The following is a 14267-nucleotide window of genomic DNA, read 5'->3' on the forward strand; positions in this document are numbered from 1 at the left end:
ATATGTGTTTGGCAGTGGATTAGTTTGCATGAGATTTGCCTCGTATTCTACTTTGCTTGTGCTAATATCACAGTAGATTACATCCTCTGAAAGCTGGTTGGCAGTAGGAGGGAGGCTCGTATGTGTCATTTAGTGTTCACCTTGTTACAAAACTAATGACATGGTCATTCTAAGAAAACTTGGAAAACACAATTCATCATCTCACCTTTCAGTGATAGCCATGATTGCCATTTGGTATTTTTTGCTCTTGCGGGGAAGCGGTGCCCCGCAAGCAGTGACTCCAGTCCTTAGTCCCTGTCCTCTGCTAAATTATTCTCGTCTTCCTTTCTCAGGTGTTTCCTCAATGTCTGCTTTGCATACACGTCCCGTCATGAGATCAGTAATGCTGTGAGAGAGATGGCCTGGGGAGTGGAGCAAGGCCTGCTGGACCCCAGGTACCCTTAGTTGTTTAGCGTGGTAACTGGTAGGGAAACCAGGCGTGTACTTCCCGCGCCATGTACTTGGGCCAGGAGTCAAATCGGGGATACATGTGGACAGATTTGGGGCATGATTCACCTGCCCCCCCACCCCCCCCATAGAGTTTAGGATTGGCTTGTTATAGCTCACTTCAGAATTTCTGTGTTCACCAAACACTAAGAAGCCCCAGAAAAATGGTATAACGGATAGCACGTCCGAGGCATTCACTAAAAAATGATGTTCTTACACCTGAAGCTAATATAACACTGTGTTAACTGTACTGGAATTAAAAAAAAAAAAAAAAAATAGGCCTCCATGGGGCGCCTGGCTGGCTGACTTTGTAGAGCATGAGACTCTTGATCTCAGGGTCATGAGTTCAAGCCCCACTTGGGTGTAGATATTACTTAAAAATACAATCTTTAGAAAAAAAAAAAAAGAAGAAGAAGAAAAAGACGTCCTCCTGGCCCTTTGGCAGTGTTTTTCCTAGAATGATTTTTCAGGAACACAGCTTGTTGGGGGGTATAGTCCTTAGGTCTCTTCATATTACAGTTTCATGCAAGACTCGTATTTTTCGAAAAGAAAATTGTTCCTCATAAATAACGTGAGATCTTAATTTCTAGAGCTGGAAGTCATCTAGCCACTTGGTCCCTCTCATGTTATTATTAGTGTAACCTTTGGTAATAATATTAATAAACTAATAAGAGCAAGAATAAAATAACAGCAGAAAGAACCCAGGCAGTGTGTAATGTGCTGTATTTCATTCAGTCATTAATCCCCTGTGTGAGAGCTTTGAGTGTTTTACTCCATTTTATAGATGAGAAAACTGAGCCGAGCATTAGAGTGACCTTCCCCCAGGCTAGTCTGCCGGTCAGCGCCAGAGGTGACTCCTTTCTAATGCTGTCTGATTCCAGAGTTCTTGTCCTTTACCTCTAGCATCTGGGATCTTGGGACCCAGGAATTTTCTGGATTCCCTTCTTGGGGATAATTTGATTTACCTGGGAAACTTAATTAAAAATCAAAAAGTTGCTCAGGGAGAATAGAATTAGAAGAAAAGGAGATAGGGTTTTTGTGGGGGCTTTTTGGTGTTTTTCTGTTTCTTGGTTTTTTTTTTTAAATGTTTGTTTGTTTGTTTGTTTTGAGCAAGAGAGAGAGAGAGAGAATGAATGTGTGCAAGAGAGCAGGGAAGGGGCAGAGAGAGAGGGAGAGAGAGAATCCCAAGCAGGATCTGCACTGTCAGCACAGAGCCCGACTCAGGGCTTGATCTCACGAACCCATGAGATCATGACTTGAGCAAAAATCAAGTCAGACACTTAATAGACTGAGCCACCCAGGTGCCCCATAAGGAGACAGATTTTAACATTATTCTATAAATCCTTTTCCTTTCCAACAGCTGGGTGGTCTTTCTGTGCCACATAGTTCATTCATTCAATCAGTCATTTATTCACTCAACAAACATTTTAAAAGTGCCACATAAAGGCCGAGCACATTGTTGTACAGAGGGAGTACAGTGGTAAGAATAAAAATACATATTTCCTGTTCTCAAGGAGCTCTGGTAAAGGAAACAGACAATAATCTATTTTGCACATTCATATACAATTATAATGGTGATAAACGCTATATGAGCATTGGCGTATAGTACAAAAAGAATTTATAGCAAGAGGAATAGACCTGGTAGGAAAGGCTTTGCCAAGGAAATAAGTCGTGAAAGAAGGAAGGAAAAGCAGTAACTGGGGACAGAAGAGGTAATGTGAGGAGTTTGTCAGTTGCAGAAAGGCTGTTAGAATAATTCGGGTATAGATTACCTGGAATGGAACTGGGGGGGGGGGGGGAGGAGGAGGAAGAGGTCGAATCGACTGCATGAAGTATTATAGATAAAATCGAGAGGCCTTAATGGACCGGGTCTGGGGAAAGGATGTGTTATGAGTGACTGCATGGTTTTTGACTTCTGGAACAGTGCAGAGTGGTGCCCTTCCTGTGCCACAGACCCCTGAGGGCAGATCCAGTATGAGGAGGAAGGTCAGGAGTGTGATTTGGGATATATGGTAGATGTAGAACATAGCTCTCAGATCGAAAGTTGTGAGGAGGGATGGGGACTGGACATATCAGTGTGGAGGTCATCTGTGAGCAGTTGGTAACCGAAGCAAAGAGGGCATGAGTACATTGAGGAGAGTCTAGAGTGAGAAGGAGAGAGGGCTGAGAATGCAGTTCCGAGAAACTCTAAGCTCTGCTGTCTGGGTAGAGGAGAGTGAGCCTTAAGGAGAAAAGAAGATGAGCCGCCAGAAAGGCAGGAAGAAAACCAGGCAGTCAGTATTACAGAAGCCAAGAGAAGAGGGAATTGGTTGGTGCAGGTTGGGAGGGTGGGAGCATTGGTGGGAGCAACGGGGTCGAAGCCTGTAGAGAGGTCAATTAGGTCGTGGATTGAAAATGAACTGTTGGGGGGAAAAAAATGAAAATGCTGGTTAAGTTGGCAGAGGGCAGGCAGGAAGATGAGATCTGTAAGAAGAAGAAGGATGTGTGAGTAGATGCACGTGCATTGTAATTTTCTAATTCTTGACTTGTGGGGTGATTTCATAGTTGTTCACAGTATTATTGTGTTTTACAGTGAATGTTTCATTTAAAGAGACAAATGTTGGGGCACCTGGGTGACTCAGTCAGTTAAGCATCCGACTCTTGGTTTTGGCTCAGGTCATGATCTCATAGTTCGTGAGTTCAAACCCCACTTTGAACTTTGTGCTGACAGAGCAGAGCCTGCTTGGGATTTTCTCTCTCTTTCTCTCTCCTCCCCTCCCCTGCTCACTTGCATAGTCTCAGTCTCTCTCTCTCTCTCTCTCTCTCTCTCTCTCTCTCTCTCAAAATAAACTTAAAAAATAAATAAAGAGACAAACGTTTACGCTGCAAAGAAAGAATGCTATTTAGCAAGTAGATTTGTATGTGTTCACGCCCCGAACTGGAACCTGATCTTGCCTCCTAGTTCAGTGTATTGATATTCAGAACATATTGCTATAATCACTGACCTTTATCTTCTTCTTCTTGCCCCGTAAGTTTTCCCGTATTTGTTTTCTTTGCCCTGCATGGCTTAGTAACTTACCTACATGGGATTAGTCAAGCAGACATGGCATGGGCTGGGCAGGGTCACCAGGGTAAGGAGGCTACAACCTTAGAAAGCTTGGTGTTCTACTCACACTGGGCCGATCAGAGCCCCGGTACACACATACTTTTACAAAGGCCATACACGTTCAGAGATTTGCAAACTACTGGATATATAAAGGTGAAAATTTAGATCTTCCAGGATCCCACCCCAATGTTCCTGGCAATACTTTGATTTTAAATATATCTTTCTAGCTCTTCCTGTATGCTTAAGTATTTGTGTGTGAGTTTAATCAACGGAGTTGGTTTTTCCCATCAAACTATGACGATGTCTACTACTTGTGAGGGGTTCTGGGGTGTTTGCAGGTACGTCATAAAAAAAAAGTTATTTTTAGTCTTTACTTTTAAAAATTTGTTTGATTTAAGTTTATTTACTTATTATTGAGAGAGAGAGGAAGCGCACAAGCTGAGGAGGGGCAGAGAGAGAGGAAGACCCAGACTCCAAAGCAGGCTCCAGGCTCTGAGCTGTCAGCACAGGGCCCGACGCAGGGCTCAAACTCCCCAGCTGTGAGATCATGACCTGAGCTGAAGTCAGAGGCTTAACTGACAGAGCCACCCAGGCGCCCCTCAAAAACTTTTTTAGCCTATAAGCTCCTCACATTCCGAAAACCAACATGTGTTTATTTCTGAGATCTGTTTTCAGTGATTCATTCATTCATTTATTCAAACACGTATGGAGTCTCTCCCAAGAGGGTCCTATGCTGGAAGAGCAAGAGTACAGAGATGCGTGTGTCAGGGGGCTTGCCCTCAAGCAGCTCCACAGTGTGGTTCGTGTACACAAATGAGTAATCCACGGTGCTGTGTACCACAGTAATGGATGCACAGGGCACAAGCTGGTGCTGACAAAAGTAGTGATCAGCTCTGGTTGGAGGTTAAGCCAGAGTCATCTTTTTAGAACACAAATCTAGTAATGACATAAGTATTTATAACCAAAGAAATCACACTGAACACTTTGCAACCCGAATCATGCTGTGTTCACTTGATGTTGTAATATGAGCCCTTTTCCATGCCTGTTTGTTTTTTTAATGTTTATTTTTGAGAGAGAGGGATAGAGCATGAGTAGGGGAGGGGCAGAGAGAGAGGGAGACACAGAATCCCAAGAGGCTCCAGGCTCTGAGCTGTCAGCACAGAACTCGACGCGGGGCTTGAACCTACAAGCCATGAGATCATGACCTGAGCCTAAGCTGGTCACTTAACTGACTAAGCCACCCAGGCGCCCCACGTGCCTCATGTTTTCAGTAATTTTTCAAGTTATTTTTAATGGCCGCAGAATATATCTTGCTTTAATTTACTTAATCATTCTAGTTGTTTGTTATGTAGGATGTTTTTAATTTCTCCTTATTACAAATAAGGCTCCAACGAAATCTATAAACTTAACTCTTGTCAGCATTGTAGATGGCTTCTTCCAGATTTGGGTCTGGATGTGTCCATTTCGCCTTATTCTTGTCAAGCCTTTTTTTTTTTTTTTTTTTTCTTTAATGTGAACTACTCTAATTTTATAGGTGAAAGTTGGTATTTTACTTTATTTAATAGAGATGACTTCTCGGGGACCCTGGCTAGCTCAGTCAGTTGAGCATGTGACTCAGGGTCGTGGGCTTGAGCCCCACATTGGGTCTAGAGATCACTTTTTAAAAAAATGTATTTCATTTCATTTGACCCTTAAAACAACGTATAAGTAGGTAGGACAGATTTGCCCATTTCAAAGATAAGGGAGTAGAGAAATTACATGGATTATACAGCGTCTCAAATTTCTTAATTAGAGGATTAAGACCATGCTGCTAAAACAGGACTATCAGATTATCAGGGAAATCTGAATTAGAGCCCTTCGTTTTGCAAGTCGTAAGTGAATATCGTTTCCCATATGATGTTACCAAAAAAAAAAAAAAAAAAAAAAAAGCTCCCTCTGATTTGCAGCACTCTCTCTGAGAGATGAAATGACTTACCCAAAGGCACACTGCTGGTAAGTGTAGAGTCTTGTTTTACATACTCTGCCCAGATCTCTCTTTTTCACCCTGCTCCTGGAAGAATCTTCCCACTAAGAACTTTTACTTGCTAGACCCTTCCCAAGATACAAGTCTTACCACTTAGAGATTCCAAATTCTGCCTCTTGGTGCTTGGCAAGGACCAGTAAACAGTGTTCTTGGACCCAGCAGACACCAGCCTTGCAAATACCCTCTTTCCATAGTGGCGGTCCCCATTCTGTCTCCATTCCGTCACCTTTGTAAATGTCTGTCTGCCTGAGAAAGTAGCTCTTAACAAACACAGGAGGGGTGGGCGTATTGCTGTTCTTTTAAATCCTAAGTAATGTGGATTTTTTGTGGTGTTTCAGGGCCCATATGACTTAAAAATTTTAAAAGATGTTCTTTATGATAAATTCCAACAATAACAAAAGTACATAAAGATAGTCTTTCCTTCTTATCCAACCTTCCAGAAGTGATCACTATTAATAATATGGTGTGTGTCTTTCTAAACTTTTTCTTTGTAGATACATAGATTCATATATGTGAGTATTTGAGTGTGTGCGTATGTTTTCTGCATTGTGTATTTTCTGAGGCTTGCTTTTTTCAACGTTAGATCTGAGACATCTTTCCCAATCAGTGCATTTAGATTCATACTTATTAAAAATAGTTGTGTTAGTATTGCATCAAATTGCAGGGTCAGATATGTGCATTTTAAAAAACAAGACGTTTTAAGTGAAGGACGTAGTCTCATAGGTGCATCCGATGTTAGGCCTGTAGTGAAATAACCTTGAGCAAGTTATTTATTTTTTCTTAGCCTCAGTTTCCCTATCTATAAAATGAAGATAGAAATACTTTGTGTAGTTGTGAGGACTCAAATCATGCATTCATTTGGATGTTAGGGTCCTTCTGCTTGTATTGGCTAATGGTGTTCTATAAACTGGGAAGCCTTTAGTATGAGTTCACCACGAGAATAATCCAGAAAGAGATGTGTGCTTATCTTTGTCTCTTCCTCACTCACCTTAGTGATATTTCTGAGTCTCTGCTTGATAAGTGCCTCTATACCAACCACTCCCCTCACCCTGACATCTTGATCCGGACTTCTGGGGAAGTGAGGCTCAGCGACTTCTTGCTCTGGCAGGTAAGTCGTTTGCAACCACCGTTGTGTTTATGTCAGCTTGAAAGCCGTGACTGTGCCCACAGGGCGGATTAAGTGGGGCTCATCCCCACCCCAAGCTGTGCTAATACCAGAGCACCGGGGTTGTGGGGTTGGGGGAATCTGGAGAAGTGTATCCAGACTGTGCCTGGGAACATTTGCTGTCCCTTCCTCATCTGTCCCTGGCTTTGCCAGCCTGGGTGGTTCTTGCTGTCTAAAGAGCCTAGAGGAAAATCAAGGCTATCCAGCTGTGGTGCAGACCTCACTTGTGCCCCTGTTCAAAGCACTGGACTTCCGCCCTGTCCCTGAGCATAAGCTGCTGCCCTGGCAATCTAGCAGTTACTTCAGCGCCTCTGAGCTGGAACCTTGCGTTGGGTTCGAGCAGTTCCTCATCTGTCTCCTTCAGACTAATGTCCGCGTCTATGCAAGCACAGTCCACAAGGAATATAAACTCTATGCGGACTCTTTCTTAGGGGCCTGCTGTTGCCTCTCAGCTCCATTACCCCAGTGTAAGTGGTCCCCCCTAAAGCTCACAGCCAAATCAGTTTGCGTTTGCTAGAAAATCCCCATCGTCTGTTAACTTGGCCCCTAAGTGGCACATGACGTAGGAAGTCCTTGTTCAAGGAGAGGTTGGAGGGACTCCACTTAGAAGCAAGTTCCAGAAATTTTAATGGACTAAAGTCTTAAATGATTTAGCTACTGAAGATACTTTCAGCCTTTGGCTTTATTGAAAGAAAGCATGTGCAGCTTACGTTTCTGTGGTCTACTCTGCTGGTCAGATCATGTCTGGAAAGTTTACTCCTGGGCACTGAGTTTTAAAAGACTGCATTGGTAAACTGGAGGACTTAACAGAGCCTGTCAACCTGGATGGCAAGGAATCTGGAACTCATGTCATATATAAGGAATGAGTGAAGGATAGTGGTCTGAAAAAGGGAGGCATGGTGACAGTTTATTCCCTCGGAAAAAAATAGAGTTCCTCCTTTGTGCTGGGAATATGGCAATGGCCACGTCAGAAATAATCCCTGCTGTCTTCAAATTTATAGTTGGCAAAGGCAAACTGAACAAGTCATTACAACCTTGAGGACAAATAACAGGCAGCTGTAATCTAGCCTTCAAATATTTGAAAGAATGTCGCTTTGAAGAAGAAACAAACTTGTTCCAGAGAAAAGACCGGAGACCTTGGTAGAAGTTCCAAGGAAGGTGACATTGGTTTTGCATAACAAGCTGTCTGACAACTCAAATTGTCCCTCTTGAGGCACTGAATTCCTCACTACTGAGGGGATCAAGCAGTGGCTGTCAAGATGTTCCAAAAGGGATTCGTCTATCAGTGATTATTATTAAAGTTCACCCAGCTCTGTAGTCTGTTTTACGTACATGATCTCGTTTAAGTTTCACAGTACTGTAAAAACCAGGTATTCTTATTACCCAGTCTTACAGTCAAGGAGACTGAGGCCCAGAGAGGTTAAGTAACTTGCCTCAGGTCAAATGGATGGTAAATGGTGGAGCTAGGATCCAAAGCCAGGCAGTCTGGCCCCAGAGCCCGTGATCTTAACCACTGTGCCCTGCTCTGCTACTTAAAAATAACAACAGTAGCCACCATTTGTTCGTTGCTGACTTTTATCAGACAACATGTCTCCCAGATGACCTCTAAGGGCCAAGAGCCAATAACATAATCCAGATGTTATTTCATCGTCCTAAAATTGGCTCTTAGAAAAATCCTGGTGGGAATGTTGATCTAGTCTTGCTTTAGTTCTGCCTCGCTGCGGGCAGGTGCCTCAGATGACCCCTCCCCACGAGTGAGGTAAATTGGGGCTGGCAGCGGAGGCAGCGGCAGCTCAAGGTGCCTGTGTCAGCTCATCTCCGGGCTCCTGGGTCATGCTCAGCCCGCTCCTTTGGAAGCCTGACCCAGAGGGTGTTCCAGCAACCTGCTACTAAACTATACTGTCTTCCTTCCCCCGCTTACCAGACCTCCCACTCCTGCTTGGTGTTCCAACCCGTTCTGTGGCCGGAATACACATTTTGGAACCTCTGTGAGGCCCTCCTGCAGTACCAGATGAACCATAGCATGCTCCAGGTAAGAGCTCAGGGCTGGTCTGACTGGATGTGAGAGAAGAAAAGGTTAGCATTGATTGACCACCTACAACTTACACAAGGCACTTGCTACTAAGCGTGTTAGTGACGATAGTAGCTACAACCTATTTACTGTGGTCAGGCACTGTGAACATTTTATAGGTACCATCTCGTTGCATGCCCCCAAGATCCCAGTGACGTAGGTATTATCAGCCCCACTCGTGCAAGTGAATCCATCGAAATTATTTTGTTAAGGACACATAACCAATAAGAGACGGAACTGGGATTCAACTTACACATCTTTAGTCTCTTTGCCACAGAAACCCAGGAAAGGCTTCTCAGGGAGCTTGTCCGTTATTCCCTGACGGTATTAAGCTAATCAAAGATTGTAGAAGTGGGAGTATGCGAGATTCAAGCCTCTTCCAGAAGGGATTAAGGACAAGATAGCACTGTCTTTCTATTACACAAAATTGTGTTCTGCCAAGAGTTGAAGTTCGGCTTTGATCACCAGATCTTGAAACAGGTTTTATTCGGAGGCAGAGTCGCCGGCATCCGATGAGAGTTCTTAATAATCATAATGGGCGTGTGTGTGATGATGGCAGCTAACTTTGAGGGTCTCCTGAGGCACTTCGTTGTTTTCGCGGAAGTTTTCTCATTGAACCCTTCCAGCAATCCCACAGGTTTGGTGTCTTCATTTTCCAAGTATGGAAAGAGAGGGGCAGAGTGACTGTCTCCAGGCCACAGATTTTGGAACCCTTAGCTGGTGCTGGTGCTGGAGTCTAGAGAGATAATGGCCAGGAGGAAACAATGATGTTAAGTCAAGGCTTCTTAATCCTCTTGGAGAATCTGATGAAAACCGTAGACCATCTCCCTAGAAAAGTTGCATAGATCACACCCACCATGTGGCATTTTGCGTAGGATCCTACCTATCACTGAAACACTTAGTTCACATAACCCCTAGAACCTGTCCGTGAATCCCAAGTCCAGAATTCCTGGAATAAGTCCGTCAAATCATGAAGCTTTGGTCATATGCTTCGTCAGTGTTCTCAGAATATGAGGAATTGAAAGAGGAAGTTCTGTTGAAGTAAAAGGAAAAACAACAGTCTCAATTATCCACCCTCGGTGGGGAAGGAGTATCAGAATTTTCTACATGACCAAAGCTCCTTTAAGAACCAAAATTTGTGTCTATCCTTTTTGTTGTTCTATCCTTTTTTGATGGGAAACTTTCTGAAATGTGTCTTGTACATAATCCTTGACACCTATATACCAGGCCCTTGCTAACGATGATGATGATTAGAATAATCACATTCTAGTGATGCTAATAATGATAATGGCAACTGCCGTCTTGAAGCACTTCCTTGGACAGCGATGCCCTTGAAGGGGGGACTGTTTGCCCAAGCTAGATGCTCCCCAAATACTTGGCTTTGGGATTTCTTGTATGCTTTTGTACATCTTCCATCTTTTTTTTTTACCAGTCAAGAGGCTAATTTTGGCAGCATCCCACCTTCTCTTCCTAGTTACTGATTTAAATCCGCTATAGGCAAGGAAACCAGTCAGTCAAGCTTGTTAGAAATATGTCTATGAAGTAAGAGTAAACGGTCTCTGAAGCCCAGAGAATTCTTGGTTCATGAGCTTTTGCGTATGGATATTCTTATCTCTGGTTTGGCTGTTCAGAACCCTTTTGTATAATTTCGGGTTTCTGAGATGCTTTCCCACATGGCTGTCAGAGGACTCAATTTCATTCATTGCATTCTTCTCTAGTGCCTAGTATAAGTCAGGTACTAGAGAGTCCCTACCTTCGTGGAGCTTATAATCTTACTTGAGGAAGATAATAACCTAGTAAACAAATATGTAAGATTATTTCAGATTGTGATAAAGCCACAAAGAAAGTAGAGTGGTGTGCTAGTAATAAAGAAAGCAAGAGATCCTGAATGGAGCAGCCAAGGAAGTCCTTTCTGAGGAGGTGGTTTTTATGCCATGGTATAAAAGATGAGAAGTAGCCAAATGTGTGAAAATCTGGGGGTAAGGAATTATTCTCTACAAAAGGAACAGCAGTGCAAGGATACGGAGGTTATCAAGTTTGGGTCGTGGAAGAACAGACAGGCCAGCCTGCGTGAGAGAGAAGGGTGTGGGGCAGGCTGGGAGGGAGTCAGGCCTCTGGTTATATAGAGCCTTGTGGGCAATGGCACCACAACTGAAGAATTTCGATCAAAGGACTGACAGGATCTGATTTACATTTTGCAAAAATCACTCAGGATTTTCAGGGAGGCAGGAGTCAAGGACCAAGCTCCTACAGTAGTCCAGGTGAGAGAATGTGCTTCGAGGCGGGGGGTGGGGGTGGCGGGGGAGTGATGTAGGGAGGGGGAGGGCTGAGTGGACCGAGATGGGGAAAAAGAAATGTGAAAACAGAAACAAATGAAAGTAACTCTAAGTCAATAATATAACCCATAGAGAAAATAATTCAAGTTACGTAACCCAAACATAGTTCTCTACCGTACATCTTTAGGGGGATGTATTCTAAGGATAGTACAAACCAAAAGGAAATTTAAACATTATTTAAGAGGTTTTTGTTAGTGATCATGTTGATGATGTAAGTCTGAAACTCTTATGTATCCTGGAGGATAAAACAAATGAGTACAAATATTAATGTTACCAGGAACCAAGACATCTAGGCTTTGGCCTGGGCAGCTGGGGGGGACAGTTCTGCTGTTTTCTGGGGTGAGGGGGGACATGTTCGAGGACGACTATTAAGAGTTCTGTCATATACCTGTGAATCATAACCGCAAACATTTATTGAGTTCTCACCACGTCAGGCATCCTTGACATAGATTCTATGTAGTACAAGAAGGTAAGATACTGACGTTACTGGTGCAGTTTTTAAAGTGAGGAAACCAAAGTTCTAGCAGAAGTACTGACTGTCCTGACTCTTTAGCAGCCCCTTTGGGGATCCTGGCCAGGCTTTCTCTACCCAGGAGTCCTCAGAGCTCTGTTCCTAGAAATCTTAGCACCTCAGCAGAAGCTGAGGGTAGATTCCAAACTAACAACATCCTCGCCAGTCTGGCCTCGGACCAGGTTGCTGATCTTTCCAGTGTCTCCCTTCTGTGTACCCTGTATTGTATGACCAAACTGGATTCTTCTTCCCGGTTCCTTGTTCAGTTTTCCGCCTCCATGTCTGTGCTCCCGTCCCATCTCCCAAATTCCCACTGTTAAAATCTGAGCCGCCGTAGCTCTAAGCCCAGCACAGTGTGTCTTTCTTCCTGCAGGAAGCCAGGGCAGAGGGCAGGAAAGTGGCATCTAGACCTAGAGCAGCTCACTGGGATGAGCGTACCTGGTGTGTGTTAAGGGACGCAGGGAGTCAGCTACAAGCTGTTTGGGGCCAGACCTTGGTATCTGAGGGGACCTTGGCAGTCTCCAGGTGATCACCCATCGGCCCTAGAGAATGGGGGCTGGCAGAAGGAGCAAATCTTGACTCAGATGCAGTAGGACAGGGAAAACATCAGCAGGGGAGGGGGGCTGGCAGTGCAGAGCCTCTGATCCTCAGTTACAAGCTGCATGGTTGGAAGGTCCATAAGGGGTCACTGAAGTGTTTGTTTCACCTAGTCTGTAAGAATGGTGTTGCAGAAGATACATGTTCTCACTAAACTTCCTTTTTTTTTTTGTTTTAAGTTTATTCATTTTTGAAAGGGGGGAGGGGCAGAGGGAGAAGGAAGCACAGAATCCAAAGCAGGCTCCAGGCTCTGAGCTGTCAGCACAGAGCCCGATATGGGGCTCGAACCCACGAACCACAAGATCATGACCTGAGCCAAAGTTGGATGCTTAACCGACTGAGCCACCCAGGCATCCCCTCCACTGAACTTCCTTTGGTGCATTTGTCAGAGATTAAACACAAGGCTGAATCAGTCAACTATTTTATTTCTATTTTATTTTATTTTATTTTATTTTATTTTATTTTATTTATTCAGGTAGTCACTATCTTCTTCTTAGGAAAAGGTAAAAGCTTGAACTGTCGTCTCAGACATTCCTGTCTTTGAATCATGGCGCTGCCTACTAGTTCTGTGACTGACTGTCACCCTTCAGAGTATCATTTTCCTCCTCTGTAAAACGAGAGGAGTAATGTTAATAATAATACCTGCCTCACTGGTTTGTGATAGGGTTCAGTAAGCTAATACACCTAAAGTACTGAGAGCAGAGCTGGAAAGGAGTTCCTTTTCAGAGAACGGTGGCCAACATCATTCCCCACGTGTGTCTCCGAGCTCTTCATCAGAGTTCTCCTGTCTCCAGAAAAGCCATAGACTCAGGGCACCCTGCTCATCCTGTCCCTGGTACAGTTCCCTAGGCAGGGAGCCCCCGGGGGTGCTTCAGTACATTGTATTTCTGGCAGGGGTAGCTGTCTCAGGCAGCCCTCAGTAATGCATGCCCCGTGCTACTGACCTGGGCATGTCGACTGCGGCAAGTGAGGACTTACGGGAGGACTTATCATTGGCTAATGAATGTTTTGAAACCAAATGCCTGCAGCCCAGGCCCAGGCAATGTAGTGGAGGACTGAAGGATTTATGTGCTGGGGGGCTATTACATCTTGTTCCCTCACTCTGCTGAGGAGAAAACAAGAGCAGAGAGGCTTAATGCCCAGGAGAGATTTAGATGAATAGGTTAGAACCCCATTTCTCAAAGCAAGCTCCATGGAGCTCTTGCACCAAGACCGCATAAGGTCTGTACAAAAAGTCTCTAAGGAAATTATTAATGCCCTGACTGGCCGTTATACAGGGACAGTGGGCGGTATGGTCAGGGAGAGAGAAATTGACTATTAGGACTTCTTGAGCCCGGATTTTCTGACACTGAGTACCTGAGAAGACTTAGAACACCTCTGAATTGTGCAGGTAGATCCAGAGCATTTGGAGGCTGGACAGACAGGCATCCATATGCAGGCCGCTGGTTCTCCCCTCCACCCCTAGAAAGTGCAGCTTATCCAGAGGCACAACACACGTTTCCCATAGACCTCTCAAGAAGCTCCCGTAATGGAGAAACCAACAGAGGGAACTTTATCCCTGTGTGTAACCTAGGCCAAGTCCCTCCCCACTTTGGCCTCAGTGTCCTTGTCTGTACAGTGGGGAGGTGGGACAGAATGTCTTAAGGATCTCCCCTGGCTGTGTCATCTTAACAGTGAATCACTGATTCCTGGCAGTTAGGGGCCAGGCTCTCCCTTGACTGCAGTCTCTTCCTTCCCGGCGCTCAGTCTGGAGCTTGCCATTCAGAAGAAGCCTGTGCCTCACACGGTGACTTTGCTCACAGCATGTTTTCCTCCCTCTGTGGCCGGGTGCTCCCCTCCTTTCTGGCCTGCCGGAACTTACCTATTTAGCTCTGGCTGCAAGCAGTGATAATGGAAGAGCAGCTAGCCATCGATGCCAGCCGCGGGTCAGGCGTTCATTTCCTCATCCTTCCTCAGATTGCCCATTGTGCAGAGGACTCACTCCGGCCTGGTC

General features: G+C 44.6%; 1 protein-coding gene across 4 annotated transcripts in view; it reads left to right on the forward strand.

Annotated features, from left to right (window-relative positions):
• DHDDS (dehydrodolichyl diphosphate synthase subunit) overlaps nucleotides 1-14267 on the forward strand; it is a 28372-nt gene that overhangs the window by 9876 nt on the left and 4229 nt on the right. For all 4 annotated transcript variants that reach the window (XM_042951283.1, XM_042951282.1, XM_042951280.1 and 1 more), the window contains exons 6-8: nucleotides 333-434; nucleotides 6588-6702; nucleotides 8684-8791. In XM_042951283.1, coding sequence (XP_042807217.1) covers nucleotides 333-434; nucleotides 6588-6702; nucleotides 8684-8791 — 325 coding nt within the window. The remainder of the gene's footprint in view (nucleotides 1-332; nucleotides 435-6587; nucleotides 6703-8683; nucleotides 8792-14267) is intronic.

The sequence above is a fragment of the Panthera leo genome, chromosome C1, assembly GCF_018350215.1.
Source record: "Panthera leo isolate Ple1 chromosome C1, P.leo_Ple1_pat1.1, whole genome shotgun sequence".
NCBI classification, from domain to species: Eukaryota; Metazoa; Chordata; class Mammalia; order Carnivora; family Felidae; genus Panthera; species Panthera leo.